General features: G+C 37.8%; 1 protein-coding gene across 50 annotated transcripts in view; it reads left to right on the top strand.

Moving 5' to 3' along the window:
- Positions 1 to 23,634, top strand: part of RIMS2 (regulating synaptic membrane exocytosis 2) — a 485,159-nt gene that overhangs the window by 398,085 nt on the left and 63,440 nt on the right. For 45 of the 50 annotated variants that reach the window (XM_055705905.1, XM_055705897.1, XM_055705915.1 and 42 more), the window contains 2 exons: positions 10,793 to 10,965; positions 11,999 to 12,253. In XM_055705905.1, coding sequence (XP_055561880.1) covers positions 10,793 to 10,965; positions 11,999 to 12,253 — 428 coding nt within the window. The remainder of the gene's footprint in view (positions 1 to 10,792; positions 10,966 to 11,998; positions 12,254 to 23,634) is intronic. The other 5 variants (XM_055705917.1, XM_055705919.1, XM_055705912.1 and 2 more) reach the window with 1 other exon arrangement.

Here is a 23,634-nt window from a genome sequence, read left to right as displayed (position 1 = left end):
ATCTTTAAAAACATTCCCAGAAGTTTGTGACTCCAGAATAGTTTCAATATAGATAACTGTCTTGTGAAATGATCCAAATTTCTCATACAATTTCAACTGAATTATTTTTTGTTTCTTTTCCAGAAATGTTACATATTATTACCCTACTGATAAAGTGTTTTATGTGGTAAAGGTGAAGTAAGTAATGTTTATAGGTGTTGCATATTTTCTGTAAAAGTGAATTTGAATTAACCTTGCAAGCAAGCAAAGAGATAAATTATTATAGTATTTACAATGTGATATGACAGACATTACAGACATCTAATTACTGCCTCTTTGAAAACTGAAGCAGAATGACTGAAGAGAAAAAGAGTTCAATTTTTTTTTTTCCCTAGGAGCAGTTTGCATGCTCAGGATCTCCCTGCAGCCTTTTTTCCCCTAGTTGCAACATAACAAGGGTGAAGCTGCTGAGGAAATACATTTTAGGGAAAAGTAATGTTTTCTAAGCAGTTTAACTTACCTATGGAGGGGTAAGGAGATGGTGATATCTACATCTTGCGGATTTGTTTAACCTTTAACTAGAGTTGAATCAGCAGAAAATTTGTAGGCAAATTATCAGCTGAGCTCATATTTTTCTTATTGTACAGGAATTTTCCAAGATGTATCCAAATAATTGGAGAAAATAAGAGATTAAGAAAAAGATATTATGGGACCTTCCCTCAAATCATGCTTGATTTTTTTAGGCTACCTTCTGATATCTATGGATTTAAGGACTTAAAAAGTGGATTCATACAAAGATATATTTATATCCTGCTCTTGAGCAATTGTGTTACTTATGGTCCTCAGGCACTTCTGCTTATAGGAAAAAGCACTCACCGGATGGCCCATGTGTCAATCCAGCTGTTCTCTTCAGCATGAATTCCTTTGAAGGTGCTGTGTCTCAGGAAAAAAAAATGGTAAAAGTCATATTTAAATGTTACATAGAGAAAGCAGGATTAAGGTGGAAGTTCATATCTCTGTTCCCAAACCATCAGGTACGCTGAAATACTTAACAGGATTTTGGGGTGAAATAAAGTGTAATGAAACAGAAATTCTGTGGTAAGAAAAGATGGTTGCCTTTCCATCATTTTTTATTTGTTTTTGTTTTTATGAGAGACCCAAGGGTCTTATGAGAGATCCAAAACAATTATGGAAATGTACTTTAAAATCCAGGTTAAATGAGAACTCTAAAATGCATATTGTTTGGCTTCCTAGCTTGTGTTTGCAAAGCAACACAACATCTTAAAGAAGCTCAAATTAGGTAGAACAGCCAGAGACAAAAGAGGATTTTTTTAAAAACAGTAATCCTGCCTTGTTACCCTCCTTACAAAATAAGCTGTTGCCTGGATGGCGGGACTGCACAAAGTGCAAGAAATTTTGAGTGCAGTGGTGGCAGAAATGGCATGTGAACCACTTAAGTAACAGAAACAAATAGAGGAGGTACACTCTGATTCTGTTTATCCAATGTAAGTAGGATTCGCTAGAGTTAGAAGAGCAAAAGGGAACAGAAACAGAATTAAGAGTTATCACTGAAACTGAACCCATTGAACAAGTGGGTTAACTGTGGGCAGGCTCACCAATTTGTCCCAAGAAATGTGCTAAAGTGCAGCAGGAGATAAAGCACTGGAGATACTGTTAAATGCAATTGCACAGTAGATGGTGAAGCCCTTGTGTTTTTCCAGTCACCCTGCCTTGAGCAACTCAAATTTTTTACAGTGAACAGTGTCCATGATGATGTATCTTCAGGAGACTTGGCACAGTGTTCTGGAATGCTAAAGGATTGGTAATCTCTATTTTAAATAGATTTTCTTTCTTTCATATAAAATAGTCAAGAAGTTAATGTGTGGCAGTAAAAAAGATGCTCAGAATTTTGAGATCTACTTCGAGAATTTATTTCCCACCATCACGAAGCCAGACTGTGGATCTGTTTCTGTAAAGTGAAGCTTGGTGACTGACTCTGCCCTCGTTTAAATAGCAATTAAAAATCAGGAGAAGGTCAGCAGTAAGAAAGGGAAATTGGATAGCAAATGTTTCAAATAATTCTTAGAAAGAGCTTGGTTGTATTTTCCATTTTGCCTGCTTTCTTGAATTACTTCCACATCAGAAAAGGGGGACTGATTGTTAGACATTCTTCTACCCTTAATCCTCATTAAAGGGCTCTTCTTTTGATGCTCTTATTTATTTAACTTCATATTATGTAAATTCATATTTCTTCGAGATGTTGCTTTTGTTCAAAAATTGTTGGGAATATTCTGCCTACATGAAAGCATTCTGTGGTTCACCTGTAACTTGTTAAGGCATGTTGGAATCATCAGTTCTTCTAACAAGGTGAAGTGTATCCACAGGACACATAAGATCTATTAATTCCAAATTATATAATCAATTATAGCTGTTTCACCCTAGCTGTATGCTATGCCTGGACCTCTCTTCTACCTCATTTAATCTAACAGAATCAGCTAGAACCATGGAAAAGATCATCTTACTTTAATATTCAGGCTGTAAACAGTCTTCTTAAAAATCTCAGTTACTTTCCTGGACAGATAATAGAAATCAGTTATCTTTGTTTTTAAAGAAGATGTCTAGTTATATAGCACACACATGAAGCATACTACTAAAGGAGCAGAACAGTGGTGGTAGCCTCTTGTTAATATGAATTGTCACGTCCCAGAGTCCTGTCCCAATGCCCTGATTTTCAGTAGAAGCTCTTTATGTGAGTGGTGACTTTAAGGTGGCTTTTGATGAGACATGATGAGACCTGCTCTGCCATTATAAACCTTAAATTTTTGCTCCAGTGTGTAACACATCTTGGATTGCCTTATAAGTATTGTTCTTAAGGTGATGTTTAGAATTGTTCCTGTCTTTTACAATTTACAATTGTAAATTGTCTTTTACTTTACCTTAAACAACAGGTTTTTACCTACTGTGTTTTTCATAGGAGAGGTGGGATTTTAAACAGTGTCTTTGTGATTTTGAACAGTCTTTGGAATACTGTGGTAACTATATATACCCCGGCAGAAACTTTGCAGTGCTCTCTCCTTTCAGACTTTCTAAAACTTGGTCCTGACTTAAGGTAAGATTAAATAAGAACAATTAGTTCCCTAGACTGGATGAAACTTTCTTTGTGAATTAATTCTGCATCAGTAACAGCTTAATTTCAGAACAGATATTAGTGCGGCTGAAATTAGAGGTTGTCTTGATTTTCCAAAAGAATCATGTTGTATGGAAAAGAACATCAGACCAAGAGACTGCTTGGTGTTTTGAAACTGACTGCAGGAACAGATTTTTTTGTAGGAAAACAAACTTGTTGACAAGCTAATTCTCAGGATCACTAAAAGGCCCAAATACTTCTTCAGAACTGCTTTGCTGCTTTCTACTTTACAAAATATTTGCAGGTCCTTTTAAGTTCTCCTTGATGTAATCCCCGAATATTTTCTATTGTTCTCCTATATTTATTTCATATTGTGCACTTAGGGAGTTCTTATAAAAATTGCACCACATGCCAACATACGTGAAACATGATTTTTTGTATTTTGATTTGTCTTGCCTCTGCACTACCTCCCTTTAGATTTCCAGTTGTCCTCAGACAGTGATCCATTGGTGGCTTCTGCACTGCTGCTGCCCTTGCAGTTTCTTCTTCGTCTCCTGGATCACCTTGACCCATAGAGTGACAGAGTAATTTGGGTTGGAGGGGAGCTCAGAAGCTGTCTAGTCCAACCCTTAACTTAAAGCAGGGTCAGCTGTGAGATCAGTGCAGGTTGCTCAGGGCTTTATCCAGTCAAATCTTGAAAATATTTAAGGACGAAAACTGCCCAATTTTTCTGGGTGACTTGATCCACTGCTTCACTGTACCTATGGTAAAAATGTGCCTTCTTAAGTCAGTCAGAGCTTCTGTGAATTGCTTGCTCTTTCTTTTTGACACCCTTGCTGTATGACCTGGCAGGCTGCTGTTCGCTGCTCCCAAAGCCATCACTTCTCCAGGCAGAACTGCAGCCCCCGCAGCCTCCTCTCACAGGGCAGCTGCTCTAGCCCCAGCCATCCTGGTGGCCCTCCAATAAACTCATTCCATCTTATCGATGTTATTGTTGTACTTTGGGTCTCTAACCTGGATACAACATGATAGATGTGGTCTAATGACTCTGAAGGGGAATAATTACCCCCTTTCGTCTATCGGCTATGTTCCTGTCAATACAACCAAGGCTGCCTTCTTGGCTGCCAGGGCCCACTGCTGACCTGCTGGATCTTTTTTATTGTACAGTTTTCATTTACTAGTTTAGCAGTTGGATGTTTTTTAAAGCAACATGGCTTAGTTCTGTAGTGAAATCAAGTTTTAGGAACTCCTTTGCAAGACAGTATATGTGAGCGTAGGTTAGTGAAATCGCTAAAAAGATGGCACCAAACTGCTGAAGGAAAGATGTGAGAACTTTTGAAGTGAAGTAGGGGTTTTTTTCACATGTTTGATAGAAATATTGATATTCCTTTTTACCGACATGTTTCAATTGGTGGCCTAACTTTATTGGAAATTAGGATGGTTTGGAAGGTGGGTTTTGCAAATGAGGCCACAGTCGGTTATTTATATTCAAGGTAGAAGTAGATTGGAATGTTCTGAACAATGGGAAAAAATAATGTTGGATAAGGAGTGGGAGTAAGGAAGGGATGTACAGTGGTTCCCTGTACATCCAGCTAGATTTACTGGTTCAGGCACCGTATTGCTGCTCAGAAGTAGCACCACCATGTGTAGCTCTCTCTGTTATGCTAATGCAAGACAAGAATGCCAAGAGAGGAATAGTAGGACCAGGGCCAAGAGGTCAAGGTGTGCCTAACGCAAAACAAGAGCTGGCTGAAGGGAGAACAAGTTTGGAACAGTGCCAATGGGACTCATCAGAAGAAAAATATAGGGTTAAGAAAGCAGGATCCAAGTATTAGGAATAAAAAAGGAGGAAGATAGGATAGGATCCAGGACTACAAAGCAGAAGTCACGATCAGCAGCCAAGAATGACCTGAGCTAGAACTGGTTGCAGCTCCATATTGAAAAGCTCAAGGCAATCATGGAGCTTATTATATACCTAATACCAAGCAGCGCAAGGATTAATCTCCCTGGTCAGTCCTTACATCTCCCAAGGGACTGGTGGATGCCAAGCGCAGCTGATAGCTGAAGCAGGGCTGTCAGAGGCTGACCTGGCTAGCTGTACCTCAGTTGTCTGGGCGGACCCTGACTGGAGTGACAAATGTAAGCACCGATTATTGACTTGGCTAAGTATGAATCACAGGCAAAGGCAGATTCATCAAAGCCTTCATCCTGGGTTTGTGTGTATGCAAGTGACAGATAAACATGTATTCACTCTACGTATTCATTTGTATATGGGATTTTGTAAAAAAATTACTTAGAATCTTTTACTTTATATAAATGTACTGTAATTGTTGTAAATATTAATAAGTATTTCATTTTATTTTTAATGGCAGGGTTCATTAGACAGCCATTAACAAAGGTTTTAGAAAGAATCAAAAAATCCAGTAACATTGATTCAAATAATGTGTACTAACTAAAACTTGCAATGTCTTTAGAGGCTGTAAACTTGCATCAAAAGCTACAGTTGAAATTACAGAACATTTTATACAATTGCTGTGCTCTGGCTGCTTGAGAGCTTTTGTCAGCGAGGCAAAGAACTATTGAAACAGTCCAGAATGGTTCTTTAATCTTCTTGTAGTAGCACAATGGACAATTGTCTGAAACATCTTCCCAACATTTTGATCAGTAAAAACACTGACCAGATTTGCATGTTCCTATGTAAGTGCTAGCAAATAAAAACTGATGAGTAGACTATATAAAAGAAGAAAAAAAAAGAGATAATAAAATAGAAAGACGGTTGGAAATCACTGACAATTTCCATTGCCTGGACAACTGCATGACTGCATAGTCCAAGATGGAACAGTGGTAACAATAGATAAAAGCAATACGAAGCACTTTAAAACTCCCTTTGAATTAGAAGTACCAAAAGAGTTTCTTTGAAGAACTAAGTATCGAGCAGATGTAGCTCTATGTGTCAGTCATACAGTGGTAGTTCACAAAGGGGTCAAAACATTTGCAGAGGTTGTTGTATTAGGAAGCAAAGCTTTTTCAGTGTTAATCTTGAATTTGTCACTACAGGAAACTAATTTACTGCAGTTACAAGGTATTGGCACAAACACTTAACTGGCACTTTTCTAGTGTCTCCAGCTGACTTTTTTTCTAATGCTGAGGAAAGTGTTTTTAGAAACTTGAAGATGACTTTGATAGAATCTGTAATAATTTTATGTAATAATGATAACATTAAATTTATCCCATTCTTCAGCACAGCAAAACAGGACAAAATTATCTTACCATTAAAACTACAAAAGTGACTTTTAATCAACCCCTCTGCTTGCAGCAGCCTTCCTATTGTTGAAACAGCTTGAAGAGGCTGGGTACTCTTACTGCTTTATGGGTCATAAAGGCCAGAATGCTGCCTTTATTATATGAGTCTTGATTGGGTTGGAAATGAAAATTTAACCTTCTTCCAATAAAAGAGCCATATATTTCCAGCATGGGGAATGACAGGAGATAATTTTCCTACTGCTGGGGCTGTTATTTAAAAAAGAAAAAAAAAGAAAAAAAGAAAAGGAATAGTATTTAATTAACCTGCGTAGTAGGCGGGTACACTTCACCACAGCCTGGACCTCCTGATTGTCCAACCCAGGGGACCTATCAGTGTGTGTGAGGTTCCCGTACTGTTCTTGTGCCCATGCTTTCTCCTGAGGGAAATTGGACCATAGAGGATAGTTGCTGGATCTGATGATCCAAACCTGTGGCCATGCTACAGCCAGGATCCAGCCATGGGAGCTGTAGTTCCCCAGCAGTGTGCATTCAGATGGTGCAAACTCCTACAGCACGGTACGTAGGGCAGCCCTGCAGAGGGATGGGAAATGGTAGCAATGTTTCAGATATAATGGGTGGATGGAACTTGGTTAATGATGACCTTTTCAGTCTAATAGTTGATCTTATCATACAGTCATTTAGAAAAAAGGAAAATGAAAACAAGGAAGTGTATAAAACATATGAAGATGTAATGCCTTGGGGCAGCTTTAGCCACAATAACAGAAGAAATAATAGTGCAAAACTGTGCAAAAATGGTTGTGTTTTACAGTAAGAGTATATGATATGAAAGAACTGAATACTTTTTAAAAATCAATATTCACATAGTGGAGGTGCCATTTTACTTTTGAGGCAGAGAGCAAAGGAGTACTTCAGAAACTGCCTTATACACAATTGCAATTTAAGAAACAAATGTAAAACTGAATGCCAGCATGGCTTCTGTCAGACAAGCAGTTGTGTTTCCTTCTGTCTTCTGTGTTGCAGTTACTGAAACACTAACATGCAATACGCTATTATAATCCATTTCCTAAACAAAATTGGATTAGGTATAGGTCAAAAGTAGACCTTAGCAGCAGAATAAAGAGCAATTTGGAGCAGATTTAATGAATGACTATGAGGTATCTGAGCTTTGTCCAGCAAGAAATACAATTTAGTTTCAGCTTCTAGATATTACTTTGGTAGGCAGCTAACAGATGCTGAGACTGTAACTCAGACAATGTGTAAATAAATCTTTTAAAACCAAACATTGTATATTAATACATTCAGATTTCATGAAAGGATAAATTAACTTTTCCAGTTTCATATCTAAAGCATCCTGAAATAGTAAGGGTCAAATAATATTTCTATGCCTTCTCACCCAATTGAAAACATTTGATAGGATGTACCTTTACATGCAACTGAGAAAAAAGAGACAAAGTAATGATCTGATCATCTTTTTTTACGTTATATTTCCAAAATTATTTACGTTTAAGTTGCTTTTCTTGCCATAGCAATTCTTAATCTTCACTGTATATCACTAGATTATTACTATTATATATACAGTAGCTTTAAAAAAAACAAAAACAATAATGTTGTTTCATTTGTGAAAATGTCTGATTTGTTATATACATCACATTGCTATGAAAAATGTTTTAAGAACTGATGTTCTCCAGGTGTGGAAATGAAACAGACAGAACCAAACCCACAGGTTTTTGAAACTTTCAGTGTGCTGAAGAATGACTCTTTAGAATAACTGTGCAATGTTGATACTGTTTGCTACTTAATGCTGCTTGCATGTATTTAATTTAGAAGGGCTCATTTCCAGATAGTGCTTGGCAAGCTCAGTGTGGGTTCTGCAGGCTGAGGTCTGTTATTCGATGAACCAGCACAAGTAACTATCTATCCCCTAACTGGAATGTAATTAACAATTCCATCAGTTATTTACATCTGACACTAAGGATAGCCATGTTAGGTCTGTAAGGCTAGCGGTGTGTCCATGTCTGAGGTCACTAGCCACTGGTGATATGGCAGCTGTTCACATAGGCATACACAACTTTGCTGTACATCAGCTTTGTTGGGAGCCAGGAGCAGCGTAGCCTTGGCAGCAAGAGTTCAGCATGGCAAGTACATCTGCTCGGGAGCCTTGGCAAATACAGAAGGCCTGAGGGCAGCTCTGTGCTGCCTTTTCTATAGTGTGTGATGGTAGCCCAGTACAGCAGGCTGTACTCCCAGTCTTTGTAGTTTTAGGCCAAATCAACACAAACTATACACATAACTTTGTCTTCAATGGAGAACTGTTCTAGGGAGGGTTAGGTGGGTGGAACTGATCAGATCAGACTCAGTATTCAGACATTTCACTAGGCATAGTTGTTTTTTTCTTCTCCAAAGGGCTAAGTAGTTGCTCTTTTAAAAGCAGATGCTGAAAAAGAAAAATCCTTTTATTCTGGTATAATGTTCCATTATCTCTGATGATAAAGACAGCTGTTTAATCATTCTTTGTATGTGCCAAGTGAATATATCAATAATAATAGGTACTGTCTTCTTTATCAAGCAAAAATATTAATGGCACCGATAAAACCAGTCAGTAAATATTACAACATTTAAACGTAAGCACAGAAAAACCCTGTGAGTTTATGGCTAGCTAAGTGCACTCTCACACTTGGAGGGTGGGGAGGGGGTGAGTGGTTTGTCAATGTCTCACACTTGAAGGGTGGGGAGGGGGTGAGTGGTTTGTCGATGAACTCTAATACTGTACAGATCAGTATGAAATCAGGAAGCTGTATATAATTTTACTGTATAAACCAGTACAGATCAGGAAGCCAGCCGCAGCGTGTGCAACCATTTTAGCTATGCGTGCAGTTCAGGCGGTGCTTTGGTCACCATCTGCCACAGGTGCACAGTGCAACTTGCACAAGCATTTTTTCTTGTCTTTATCTCATTTCCCTGTCTTAAAACGGGCAAAATAACTTACTGTTTCTAAGTGTAAAATTCATTTGGGGTAAATAGGCACTCAAATGCTATTCTGAAAGGCTATTTGGACACTGCACAGTCCTTCAGAATACTTCTCAGTGTAACATGCCTTGCAAGAGAACAGAAGCAAATGATGTGTCTACCTCATGAAAGGCAGTTATTCTAGAACTATAAAAAAAGAAGCAAATTTGATAGCTAAACCTAGACACCCTTCTTTTCTGCAGTACCACACAAGTCTGCCACGTTACATTACAAATTATTTCCTCCAGGTGGCTCAGTCCAGTGTTGCCACCCTCAGAGTCCAGCAAGCCACTGATGTATTATACAGATTATTTTCTCCCGTTGTTTTCTTCCAGTCCTGTTTGTGCTGCTCTTCACGTCTTTCCATACTGTCTTCTTTCTATGTCAGTCAAACAATTACCTGGTGACCATCAACAATTGATCTTGCAGGACTATATTTCTGAAAATCTTGCCAAAATTTTGACAGATTTCTGTATACACAGGAATGTCTGTATATGAAGAGGAGAGGGAAAAATATCTTTCTGCTATTTATTATATCTTCACATAGTGCAATGCAGAGTGGCACAGACTTAGCATTAAATTAGAGCTAACTTGTTTAACGAGAACAAACAGCCATAAAATTTTGTTCACATCTAGTTTGAATACCTCTGCACAACACTGCTTTATGTTGTCTGTGCTTACTGCTGATCACCAGTCACTTGTCAGTTCTGTTTGGAATATACTGTTGACAAGCTCGAAAACCGTTGTAATTTTTCAGTTTCTGAGGCATTTATACACTGTCAGCACAAATTATCTCTAGCCCTGTCCCATCTTTTCAGACTTCGCAGCCCAGCAGTTCAGCAGGATGTGGGGTTGGTTTGCACAGCTGCAACACCACTTTGTCTTTTGCATTGATAATCTCACCTATTTACTTTAAAAAGGTATAATTGTTAACGTTGCTCAAGTGGAAGTTCTTGTAAATAGGCTAGCCCCCAAAAGAGATGTGTATTTTATAGAATGTGCCAAGCACATTCTGTCTCCTGTTCAATCTTTCATGAGCTCAGTAATCATGGGCAAGTCACCAAGTCTCTCTGCTTTCCTTTCTTGCACTGGTGAAAGTGTTATGGTAAGAGTATTCTATGATGGTTTAGATGTCTTTTCTAAGGTTTGTGAAACCTTTGAAAGAGTTAGAAGTTTTGTACAAGCCACTCTATGGGTGAGGCTGGGGAGCTAATACCTTGAATGGGATAGCAAAACAGAGTAAAATGAACAGAAACCAAGACATAACTTGTATTCTCTACCAGTTGAGAACTTCATTAGAAAAATTCAGGCAGTCTGACAAAGGCAGTTAAGAGAGCATCAGGGACCAGCTCCACAGCTGATTTGTGGTAATATGTCACTGACAACACCTGTATCTTTGTCCCTTTGCTGTTACAGTATCGGTCAGGACGGGATCCTCAGCGAGGCTCAGACAACATTTCCAATAAGTCTTCAGACAGCGATGTTAGTGATGTCTCCGCTGTGTCACGGACAAGCAGCGCTTCACGTTTCAGCAGTACAAGCTACATGTCTGTCCAGTCCGAGCGTCCAAGAGGAAACAAGAAAATAAGGTGAGCGTGACGAGCTGTAGTGCCAGCCATAGCCAAGTAATTTAAGTAACTGAACATTTGTCAATATTTGTATTTGAAGGTATTTTTTTGCCTGGGTTGAAATTTGCAGGGAGTTTGTAAAATGGTGGTTTAAATGCCTTCTTCATCTAATGCTCTTTGAAGACTTCGTGGTATTTGTTTTTAGCCAAGTTTTGTCATCTTGGGTTATAATAGCATACATTAAAATAACAAGCATATGCTGTCAGCAAGCATTAGACACACTTAAACTTGCACTTTCTGAAAAAAACATTTTGTAAAATACTTAATATGGCTGAAAAGACAGTTTAACTTGAAAAGTCATGCCGGCAATGTCACAGGCACCTTTTAAGCCAGAGCTGATGAAGTTTTATAGAAGTCTTATTTAGTAGTTACACAGATTAATTCAACTTATATAATACGTAACACTAGTCCAGTTTAACTGTAGGCATACAACTGTTGCACTACTCTTCAACAAGATGTATATAGTGTATCTGTTAGCAAAGCACAGTGCTGCCTTTGCCTGTGCCCTGCGCACACTCAGAGGAGCTTTGGCTGTAGAAGGAATGAAAGATCATTTTTCTTGCCTTCTGAGGTGTAACCCACCTGCATATCTCAGCAAAATTCAATGTCAGCCTATATTAATTCTCAGAAAATTTTCCTCTTGAGAGAAATGGTGCATTTGAAAAGATTATTTAAACATCTGCTTATATGAGCATTGTTAAGACCACATTGTTTCTGTCATACAGTCATGTATACTTTTCTAAATGTGATGTATTGCCACGCAACTTTTATTCAAAAAGGGACTTAGACACCATCCTAAGACAATGTCCCAAGGATGTTGAGGTCTTAGCCAACATGATTTATCTTGTGACTGCTTCCATCTGTCAGTTTTTATTTAATTTCTTTTGCATTTCCTTTCTTGTGAGTTCATGCATGCTCTTCTCCATGACTTTAATTTATTCTTTTCTTTTCTTTTTTCTTTTTGCATGCCTCTTTCAATTTTTTTTTACTTCAGAAGGAAAAGGGATATAGAGGGAAAACAAGAGGGAGGGCTGGAAGGGCATGAACAAGGTGGAATATTTCCTGAGGAGGAAGAAAAAGAGGAGGAGGAGGAGGAGGAGGAGGAGGAAAAAGCAAAGGAGCAAGAAATTAATGAAAAAGGGGAAGGGCAAGAAGTGACAGAGAACTGTGATAAGCAGGAAGTCAAAGGATCAGGGCATGATGAAAAAGCTCAAGAAGACCAAGCTGAGGAAGGGAAAGAGAATGACAGGTAAAATATACGTCTGTTTCTATAGACCTATTCTTCTTCCTGTACCAGAACCCTATTTGTCTTCTCCTTTTTTTCCTTTTGCTTAGCTTGTTGTCCATGTTCTCTGCAGCTTTTTTTGGTTTCAAACATGATTATTTCATTTAAGCAAGTTTTACTCTCAGCTTCTGTGAACTTGTTCTGCATACCAAATGATTCAGCATACTAACTTGACTCATTATTATGCACGCAGCTACAGCATATTCTTTTAAATTTGTTGGGTTTTTTTTTTTAATTGGTTTAGACCAATTGGTTTGGGTTTGAATATAATAACCAATAGAAATTTTAAGATTCCTCATTATATTCCCTGCTTGAATTATTATTTCAGGGGAAAATCCTTTCTTGAGTGATATCTCATCAATATCAAAACCATCTTTACTTTCATGTGTGTCAGTACTTAAGAAGAGAATTTGGATTTTTTTTTTTAAATCCTCTTTGTGTAGGCTGATAAATGTGCATATTGACTGACAATCAACGTGGATAAGCAGAGTTTTCCATTGGTTTTATTCCATGTGAATAACTGTCATGGGTTTCTGTATTGTGGAGGGGTCATGTACCACTGCTGCTGTATTGTGTCCAGAAACATTTCAGCACAATTGGCTACAGTTTTATCAGATAATGTCCTAGATTCATACATTTTACTACAATTCCTTTGAACCATGACTTTTAATGTAAATGGGTGACATTTTGTATTGCAAAATCCATGTAATTTGCATTAAGAGAAATACGATATTCCTTCTTTCTTCATTAGCAAAAATTGAGTTTGAGATTTGCTGAGTATTCTTGAACCCCCTCTCACCTACACAAGAATGGCTGAAAATCTCAGGAAAAAAAAAAAAGTTTAACCTGCTAATTGTGCACAACCTATAGGTAACATGCCTGTAAAACTATGCTCATACGTACTAGGGTAAGCACAGAGTGCTCTATGGCAGTCCACTTTCTTCCTTTGCTACAAAATTATGTGTGTACATGCCTGTACACACACACACACACGTAGACATGCACAAAGAAAAGGTGATACAAAAAGAGAATAAAAATGCACAGCTTTCCATCTGGGATGGTATAGGCCAGTATAGCCATACTACTGCTTTTATATATTAAGGGCCATCATTCCTTCACTCATGTGAGTGCATTTTAGAATTCAGCAAAAGTTTAGAAACAGTTGTCTTTAAGACTACCTTGGCATACATATTCCAGGGACTGCTAATTGGTAATGTGGAAAAAGATGTTTTAAAGATTTTTTCTCTCCCGGCTCCCACTAAGTTCCCAGTTTAGTGGATCTGGAAGTCCTGTCTCTCAGAAAGCATGACCCTGTTCCTGGTTTCCAGCTTTCACTCAGGTTAGTCTTCAGCCAAAATGCTTTCCCCACAGAAAATAAAGTCCTCTGAGAAACAACTTCTTGTTCCCCATGCCAGCCTGTTCGTCTGCTCCGTGCCCTCAGGAAGAAGCAGCAGAAGTAGGGAGTCCCTACCTGCTGGAGAAACAAAATATTTTAAGTGACTGCTCTGCAGTGACACTTGTTTTTGTTAGATTTTGGTTCCCAGTGTGGAAATCAGCCTTTGGTATTATTTGCCCACTTTGCATGTTTTGGCTACTTTCAGTATGTAAATTGTGAATAAAAAGGGAAGTTTCTCTATATCCACCTTCTTTTTCCCCATGGTACAATAAATGCTCATCTTTTCAGTATTGTCTGAACATGCTTCTAGGGTAAGAAACAAACTGCAAAGTACAAATTGATTCCTGTATAAGTACAGGTATAGGTACATCTATACATTCATATACAATTGTGCATGATTAACACATTGAAATACCATGACTTGTGAATTCAGTGCACAAACCTGAAGGCAGAATTGATCCAAAGCATTGTTGTAAATTCAGTGCCGACTTCTCACTTCTTTGGCAATTTATAAAATACCTTATACCTTGCAATTTATAATAATAATAATAATAAAATATATATATATATATAAAAGATATATTTTCAGACATGCCACCAATATTAAACAGTCACCAAAATGTTATTTAATAATTAAAAATATCAATAGGTATTGGAGATACCCAATAGAATCAAAGCAGCCAGTTCATCCATCACAGAACAATAGTAACTTGTCATCTAGTTCCTGAGATCCTGGACTTCAAGAAAAGTTATATTGCAGACGGGAATTTTCAACATACATTTTTACTTCAGAGGTACATCTTTAGTTGAACAGCAGTCACCTTTCCTCTGGGCAATCTGGAATGTGGGGGCTGCTCTCAATCACTCCAGCATCAAAAATTAGCTTATTAAGGACACATCATACCTCTTGATGTCACTGTGCTTATGTACTTTATAATGCTAACAGTCACATTAAGGGCTTCAATCTGCTGAGATCATAGGTGGGTTCAATGTAACTTAAATGACCGTGAAGACAGATATCATGGATCCATCCCATGCCTATTTTAAAGAGTCCCTCAGTGCAATAAGCTGCTTTAGCTTTTGGAGCACTGAAGCACAATAAATCAATAAACCTTTTTTTGGCAGAAATAGCTGCAGCATCAGATTTTGCCTTCATTAAACCTTGTAAAACTAAACCTTGGCATATGGTTGACCTATAGGGAAAACATAATTATGTTCTTTCTTGGCGATACGTGTCAGTAAGCAGAAAGCATGGATCAAGCTTCCCTGTTGCAATTTTTAAGGATGCCTTATGTACAGTTCCCTGGCATTATATCTTATTCCAGCCCCCTGATGATTTCAAGGAGAAAAAAAAAGCCCTCTTAGTTCTAATATGTGATTATTCTAATTTTTATTGCAGGAAATCTGTTTAAGTCTGCTCTAAATCTTAACCTTCCTTATTTTTCTAAATATCAATCCTAAGCATTAGTTCTGATAATCACAATAGATTTGTTTTATCATATGAATACACAGCAATTGTAATCACAGAGCAGGATCTCACTGTGCTACATGCTGTTGAAATACAGAAGAAAAATACAACCTTTGTTCCAAGCACACAGAATCTAAATCATGAGATGACACATGAGTCTAGAGAGGGAAACACAGAGGAATTGAGAAATGTTCCACATAACACAAGATCGGGGACATCTTGGCAACAGGGAGTACTAAGAGGAGATTTGAAGAAAGAAAATAATTGTGAATGTTTCTGGAGAACTCTTTTCAAGCATTAAAGTCAATGAGGAAAAAACATGAGGTGCTTACTAAAAATATATCTAGTGGATGATGGGGCAAGTCTGATGAGCAGCAGGAGCTGTTCTTTCAGTCTTGAATGTGAGAAGATAAATGTGATAAAGAACAACTGCTAAAATACTGGAAAATAAAGATGAATTATGTACAACTAGATAAAAGAGAGTATAGTTTTTTACTGATGTATGGAGAAAGGTGACAGCCAAACTGAAAGGCTATGAAACTTATCTTTCCTACAGTGTCCTGGAAGGGGTTAGGTTAGGTAAATTGCCAGGGCTGGAGAAAAGCATGGCAGTAGCTGGCATCTGAAATGGTGAGAGAGTGGACAAAGCAATTAGCTGTGTGGGTGGACAGAGAGGGTAGAGATGTGAAACAGGAAGCATGCACAAGTCACAAAAAAGTGGACCTAATATGAAGCCTGAATTAAAAGGCCTGCCCAGATAACCATTCTGAATGACACACATGATCCACACGACTGGGAGAAGGAGACAAGAGATCTTGGAGTGAAATACTGAGTTTAATGATATTTTGCTGAGATGGGTGATTCACAAGGAGGTGCCAAAGAAAGGTTTTAGTGTAGGCAGGAGGAGACAAGGGAGATGAGAGGGAGTGTTCACTGCAGAAGGGATAATACTTTGATGTCATTGATAATGAGACAATGCCTGAGGGACAGGGACAGAGGAGACAGTGCTACAGCCCTGTGGGACTGTCACAGTTAACTCGGTGGGCAAAAAATGAGAATCTACTAGAGCACATTTTGAATGAGAGGTTAATGAAAGAAAAAATTGGGAGTGTATGAACTGTGGGAACTAAGGGAAGTAACATATTAGAGCATGGTTAATTGTAGCAAAGCAAAGCAGGGAACTGCACTTCTGAAATCTTAAGAAATCACTTAAGACTTTGGCAGTTTCAACTGAATGTAAAAAGGGGAAGACAGTTGTTTGGAAAGGGTTTAAAATGGAATTGGAAAACAAGAACTCAAGAGATTTACATAAAACAATGTGCCCAATTAATTCAGAGATTAAAAGGAGAAAGGAAATGTGGCTGTAGTTGCAGAACTGATGAGAGCAAGAGCAGAGGTACTGCATTACTTCTGAAGGGATATGCTAAAGCATGTTTCTATGATTTGGGGAAAGAGCCAGTGATGTGGCTAGAGGTAAGAATAAGGAGAGAGGCATGGGGGACAAGGAAAACAGAAGATAGCATACTACTACTTAGGCAAATCAAACATTTGAGGAAGGGGTCCAGTGATAAATTTCTGCGTCTATGACAGGGGCAAAGGAAAGAAAACAAATGTATAAAGAGAAGAATGCAGAGACAGCACAGAAGAATCAGTCATGTGTTTTTGCTACGTATTGGGAGAAATCAATGACATCCCGTGTGAAGAAAAGAAGTGACTGCTAAAGGACAGTAGAAAGAATAGAGCTGATTAAGTAGGAAGATGACACAACTGAGGAAGGAGAATTTGTAGTAGAAAAAGTCAGCTGGGGTGTAATATTGCAGAGGCACTTGAAGATGCAAGAAACAGAGTGCAGGATGTAGTTTTAAGTAATGAATTTCTTCAGATACAAATTTTTTTCTCTTCCTAGCGGTTCTTCATGCTCTCTGTGCTCCTTCCCTTGTTGGCTATGAAGTTTCATTTCAAATTCACTTTCTAGTTCTTATATGTCATTCAGTCATTCAGTCAAAAAAAATCTTTAAAGAATTTAATTTGTAAGTTTTAAAACTGATACCTGATGAGTATTTGTTCCTTAGTTTTCCATTATATTGTAATCTTGTTATTTCAGTTCTTATGAGCCTTCGACTGTGATTGCATCTATTATCAGTTAAATGCAGTGTTTTGCAAAGCTGGATGAAAACGCATGTTAATTCAGTCTGTGCAAGCTCTGTCACAAGGGTGGAAGCTAGTAACATTTTTTGAAAATCTATATTACGGTAAAACTATCCAAAACTGCAAAAGATAGAAAGCATCTAGAATCCATTTTCAATATGCACGTGCTGTTTGGTCTCTTAAAGCTATTTCAGAATTATTGTAATGATTGCTCCCACTGCACTGCTAGATGAGAGAAGTTAATTGTGCCTGACCTTTCTAGCCAAACAGGCCATGTGTTTGTAAGGGAAAGTTGTAGCCTGAGACTCTTTCCCCACTGCATGATCAGTCCTTCAGCAAAATTGCAGTATGGGCAGTCCATGGTCACAAGAGGTCTAGCTATATAGATATATACACATACACAGAGATAAGGTTCATCCAAAATAATTTCTGCTATGAGGGGAAGAGATAACTTGGATACCGTTATGTTAATGTTCATGTAATTTTTCAGGCAAAGCACATCAGCAGGCAGCTTCCTGCAGCTCTTAACCCAATATGTTGTTCTAACAATTTTTTTAACATCACAACAAAGTGATCTTGCCATTCCTGGGTTTAGAATGGTAGGTTGCAGTACAATGTTCACCAGCTCTTCTCAGCTGCAATATGTCCTGTTACTCAGGACGCTGGGATAGGTATGATGGACAGAGTCCTTGAGCAAAAAGCAGCAACTTCATTTTGTGTCCTTCTAACAAAACTCTTCTGCACACTTCTGACAAGGTAAGCAGAGAGCTGCTTATGTATTGCAAGTCTGTGAAATCAGAGGACCAAAATTTTTAATTTTTTTTAAAGCAAGATTTCATTAGTATTATTGGGCTGGGTAGAGTCTGTTAGCAGTTCACAGAGAATTCTTTCCCCATGTGAAGCACAGATTCAAAGCCACTACTTTCTGACGTAAGCTTTTTATCTTTAGTATTCCACAGTGAGGCAAATCTTCAAAAGCTGTAAATTTATATAGCTACTGGGTCTGTAGCAATACATATAGTCAATAATTTGGCCATTTGGTTTTCTACGCTTTTGTAGGTGACATGCCGAAAAAAATTATCTGTGACTTCTGGAAAAATGTTATGGAAAAGGAAAAAAAATACCAACGTTTCAGAAAGGAACTATATGAATTCATGTATTTGTTGCAAAATCTGTACTGAAAGTAGAACACAAATAATTTAAAAAATCTAGCAAAGTCATCTGTTTCTAAGTTATTTGTCACCATCTATGAAACCCTTGGAGACCCATTTTTTCCTGTTATTTCAAAGTACAAAAGCTGTATAGACTCCTTTACAACTAGGAAATGTATTTTGATCCACTGGGAAATAATAAAGTGACGAATTCCGAAGTACACATTATTAACAGGTGAACAGTGAAAATACCTCATTTGAACAGTCTGCAGCTTTGATATATGGTGCCCAGCAGGGAACTCAGACATTTATTCTTTGAGAGCAACACATTATCATTGAGATTACTTCCCTCTCCATTGAATGCGGCCTGCTCTTTAACGTCTGTTAAGTCAGCTCTGACCTGTGATGCAGAAAGCACTGATGTACTCCTGTTACTAAAGGTTATTTAAAACCTGTGCATCAGTAGTTTGAAAATAAAAAGAAATGAGGTGCAGATGGAAAGCTCTGTAGACATGCAGGAAAGTAGGGATGAAAACTAAAATTAAAATGACAATTTGAAGCAGCTATAACTGTTGAAATTAGTTTTTGCAGTTTTGCGTGTGTTAAAAAAGACTCATGAAGATATTTAAAATTAGATTGAATCATAAGCTCTTCAATAGACAGAATTTTTTATCTCAGTTTTTAGAGGAGCGATCACAACAGGTCTGTGGACGAGAATAGCAATAGCAATAACTAAGGGTGATGTAGAAACTTGCAAAAACAAGGAACTGAATGTTGGAGCTCATCAGGCTTTTCTTTCTTTGATATTATGATTCTGTGGTTCTGCCTTAGCACTGTATGTTTTTACTATTTTTACCTGAGTATTGTTTTAATATAAAAGTGAAAAGATTCTGTAATATAGTTTCTTTACTGATGCCTCTAAATGTACTTCATTAAAAATAATTAGTAAGTTTATCACTTAGCCTGCTAAGAAACAAACATAAACTCTTTTTTTTACTTCATAAAAGTATTTTAAAAACATAGTTACTGGTTCTGTGCCAGTGCCTTTGAAACACATTGCCAGACCTATCTGGCACGTATGATATTTTAAGGAAGGGTCAGGGCTCCCGTGCTGGTCTTACCATTGCGTACTTAATACCTATGGTAAGATGACGTGCCAGTAGTTTGTCATTGCCATCTATCGTTTGTCATTGCCATCTATCTGATTTTAATGTTATTTGACCAAGCATCTGAACATTTTGGTTCAGTACTATCACTGTACCTGCATGGTGTTAAAAATCCTCTTAGTCTATAAGGTCCATAAGGTGCTACCTAAACAAGCTGGGCCATTTGTCATTGGGTGGCCGCTAGCAGGAAATAACCCTGTGTATTTCCCTACAAATGCCACCGGGAGCCCAGCACTTTCCAGGTCGTAGCCGTAACACAAGCATGATTCATATGGAGGCCCAGGGTAAGCAAGAGGCGCCTTTGCTCCAAACATGCATGGTGTGCAAGGGGCACATGGCCTCAGCAGGGAGCTCTGGTCACAGACCTGTCCTGCCCAGGTCAGCAAAACAAGGTTTGCAGGCTTGTGTTCAGGAAGTTGTAAGCCATGTCTCCTCACATTTTCTTTTAATGATGGTCTTAACTTTTCTGTATGCTTTTCTGATTTCCCCCAGAGGCACAAAGTGACTCAAAGTCATTTTGTCAAAGTGACAGAAGTCAGGCAGGCAAGATCATGATGTCCCAGATAATGTCTCTTTGGTTGAAGTAATTATGGCTTCAGATCTCTTGCTCGTGTCCGTTTAGCTCTCAGTCCCAGAAGATCAATTCAGAGAGATGCTATGGGCTTGTGAGATGTTGGCAGTGCTTATTCTGACCCTGATTTTTCAGAGTCCTCAAGCAACCCGAGTTTACAAGGAATGAAGGAAACGTCGGAGTTGCTTTATTCTTTAGATGCTCGCTGCCACACACATGCACATACACAGTACAACGAGCATGGGCACATCCACATTTCACAGCACTAATCAAAGCAATCCAGTCTTTCATGAGTGAAGTATACATGCAGCTGTATACTGCTGCAATATATTTAATCCATATTGAATACAGCAATTTATTTAAATAAAGCCCTTTTGGAATATCTGACCCTTCCCTGTCCAGCTCTAGATCTGTGATGCTATGTGATTTTTCCTTTAATGTAATCTCAGTTGTGCACCCTGTCCCTTTCCTGTACGTCTATCTTCCAAAGTTTTCTAGCTGTCAACGTGTTTTATAAGTAAGAAAATCTTCCTTATAGCTAATCTCAGTTTTGCAAGTAAAGATGATAAATCATGGTTCCTCTTACCCTGAGGCAACACAAGATGTTTCTTACCTCTATGTATTTTCGAGCATTTATGCCTTCAAGTCTGAAATTTTTCTCACTCTCCCAACTTGATTTTGCATTATTTCTCTGGTGGTTTTACGTCTTAAACACACAGTAGATTTTAAGTCTTGCTTATCAATTCACTGCTTGCTTTTCATTTCATAGAGCTCTTTTCAGCCGTTCTTCAAGGAGCAAATCTGGGCAGCACTAAGCAAGCTTGCAGTGTAGCTTGTGACTTATCCAGCACTGTTAATATAGAAAACAGAATGACCCCCCTCTCTTCTTTCTCTGTTGGAAGACTGTAATTCAACAGTACATTTGAATAAGCACATAGCATTTAACTTTCAGATTAAGTACGTGCAAGGTGCAGCTATGTGAGAAGCACTCTCAATTAAATCAGGTTGCTCCCTGTCAGTTTTAATTCAGCAAGCTTTTTGTTAACATGCTTTTACAAATGCAACTGCTTCTTTGCCAGGTTGGGTTAAAGATGACGCTTTCTAACTCAGATTTTGAATGTTATTAAAAACTTACTTTGTCTGTTTAGAACTTACTTTATTGCCAAGCCTTCAGAGCTCATATGGACTGCTTATATTTACAAGTGAATATGGCAGCTGACTAATGCAAGACTTTTGGACTTCAGTGTTCTTGTTAGCCCTTTTTTGCATTCACACGTAGTAAATGGCTGGTTTAGTTCACTGTATCAAAGAAAGGGATATCTTCCAAGATTCACTACTTTTAGCAGGGTAATAAAACTTTTCTGTAACTTTTTAAAGGAAAACTTGAAAGTTTATCAACAGTAGATGAATATGAATATAATAATGTTCATTATAATGTTAATTTAATTTAAATTAAAAAGATGCTATAATTTTTTAAATTGTTATAAATTGTATTTTTACATAAGAAGTAGCTGATTATTCTCTCAGACATGGTGAGAACTTTCATCAAAAATCTCTGAAGCTCTGTGAAGAATTCAACTGCTAGTGTTTGGAAAGAGTCATCTGTTGCAGTGGTTTTTCTGCATCACTCATTTGTTGTGGCAATGTTTGGTATGTAATCCAACGGTCTGATCCCAAACAATTTTGAAATTTGTTTGTATGTAAAAAAATGCCAGGCATAATATAGGAAAAGATATACATCATTAATTTATAATGATGAAGCAGCGTGCAGAGCTTGATTCATTAACTTATAATGATGAAGCAGCGTGCAGAGCTTGATATCTAGCAGAGCGGGGAAAATCCAGTTCAAGTCAACCTATGTACTGTAACAGGCAAGGTATTTCCGATTTGTAATGAGAGAGACCTTTGAAACAGATAATTCATATAAAAATATTGTTACTTTTGTTTTGAGATGCACACACAAGTTTTCTTTGAATAGTAATATACATAATAAAATACATTACAATCACTGCTTTACTGTTTCCCACCAACTTTCTTGTTAGAATTTCAATAAAATAAACCTAATGTTTAAGTCAGTCCAGTAGCTATTAGAGATTTTTATAACAAATGAGTTAAGATGATAATTTTTGACCATGTGAATCTCAGGAGACTAAGTCATTACAGTTTGGAACCTGCAGTGTCTCTCTCTGATGTGAACTGGCAGATCGGAATGTGCACTGGCCGCAAGCATTGTTCCCATGAAAATGTTATTTCCTACCTCACAGCTGCCCCCCTAATGCTGCTTTTGTTAAATTTCTGCAGCAAATTAATGAAATGAGACCCTCTCCAATTGAGTTGAGGTCTATTAAGAATGGCAGTAGAATTCCTCTCCTGCTTGTAAAAAGCTGTAAACAACATCTTCAGTGGGTCTTCCAGTCTCACAAGAGTAACATGTTAGCAAATATCTATTACACAATTGAAAAATTATTAAAATCCTTTCCCTAGGATATCACAGCACACAGCTGTACCCCACACTTGGCAAAGTGGATTTTTACTGTTGCAAGTGTTTTATTTTCAGTAGGGATCATTACCAGAGAACTCAGCTAAATGACAGAGAGGTAGTAATATTGACTTTGCACTGGGAAAAAAATGAAACCTGCAAGATCTGCCAAATTACTTAAGTGTGAATCTGATTATCCAATACATACACATTTGACAGAGCAACAAGATTGTATGTTTTCATTTCCAGCTCTGCTGTAACAATACAAACAAAATCCTAAAACATCCCACATACAATATACAGTGGATAGTACTGATATCTTGTCCTTAACATTTAAAAATAATAATATTGTAGACTGGAAAAATATCTTTGCTTCTTTGTACTGGTTTTAGTGAAGTGTATTTGCTGGTAAGTGAAAAAAGAATCAAAATTGTCATAATTTTAGTCTATCATTCTTACTTGGAAACAGATGGATTGCATTTTTATTTATTCTTTGTAGAATAGGTCATATTCTCTGTAATTTGTTAGTAGTGATGGAGTCATTGGGTGCAAGGATTCTGTACTGCTCCCTGTGCTGCTTTCTGCCACGGACTGATACAGTTCAGGGCCAGGGCTGGATTTAAAAGTTGGGTTTATATAACTTTAGCAGTACTTTACTCCTGCAGAACTCCTGCTGATGTGATACCATCTTTCCGTGTTAGTGAAGAGGGAAGAAGAAGCTTTTCGACATCTACCAACACAAATTATTTGTCTTAGCAGTATGTTAGTGAGGAAGATGCTGGAAGGAAGAGCAGGGAGAGGAAGACAGGAGAAGATGCTGGTAACAGTTATGGGTTGTGGGAAACAACCATTCGGTTCAGCAAATCACTGGCTAAACTACAGGGCCGGAGTTCCTGTTGCTGGGGCGTATTTTGAGCTGGCAGATAGATTGCTATATTATTTAACAAATGAGACACAGTGAAAGAG

The sequence above is a fragment of the Falco cherrug genome, chromosome 3, assembly GCF_023634085.1.
Source record: "Falco cherrug isolate bFalChe1 chromosome 3, bFalChe1.pri, whole genome shotgun sequence".
In the NCBI taxonomy this organism is placed as follows: domain Eukaryota; kingdom Metazoa; phylum Chordata; class Aves; order Falconiformes; family Falconidae; genus Falco; species Falco cherrug.
This window is presented reverse-complemented; position numbering and strand designations above follow the sequence as displayed.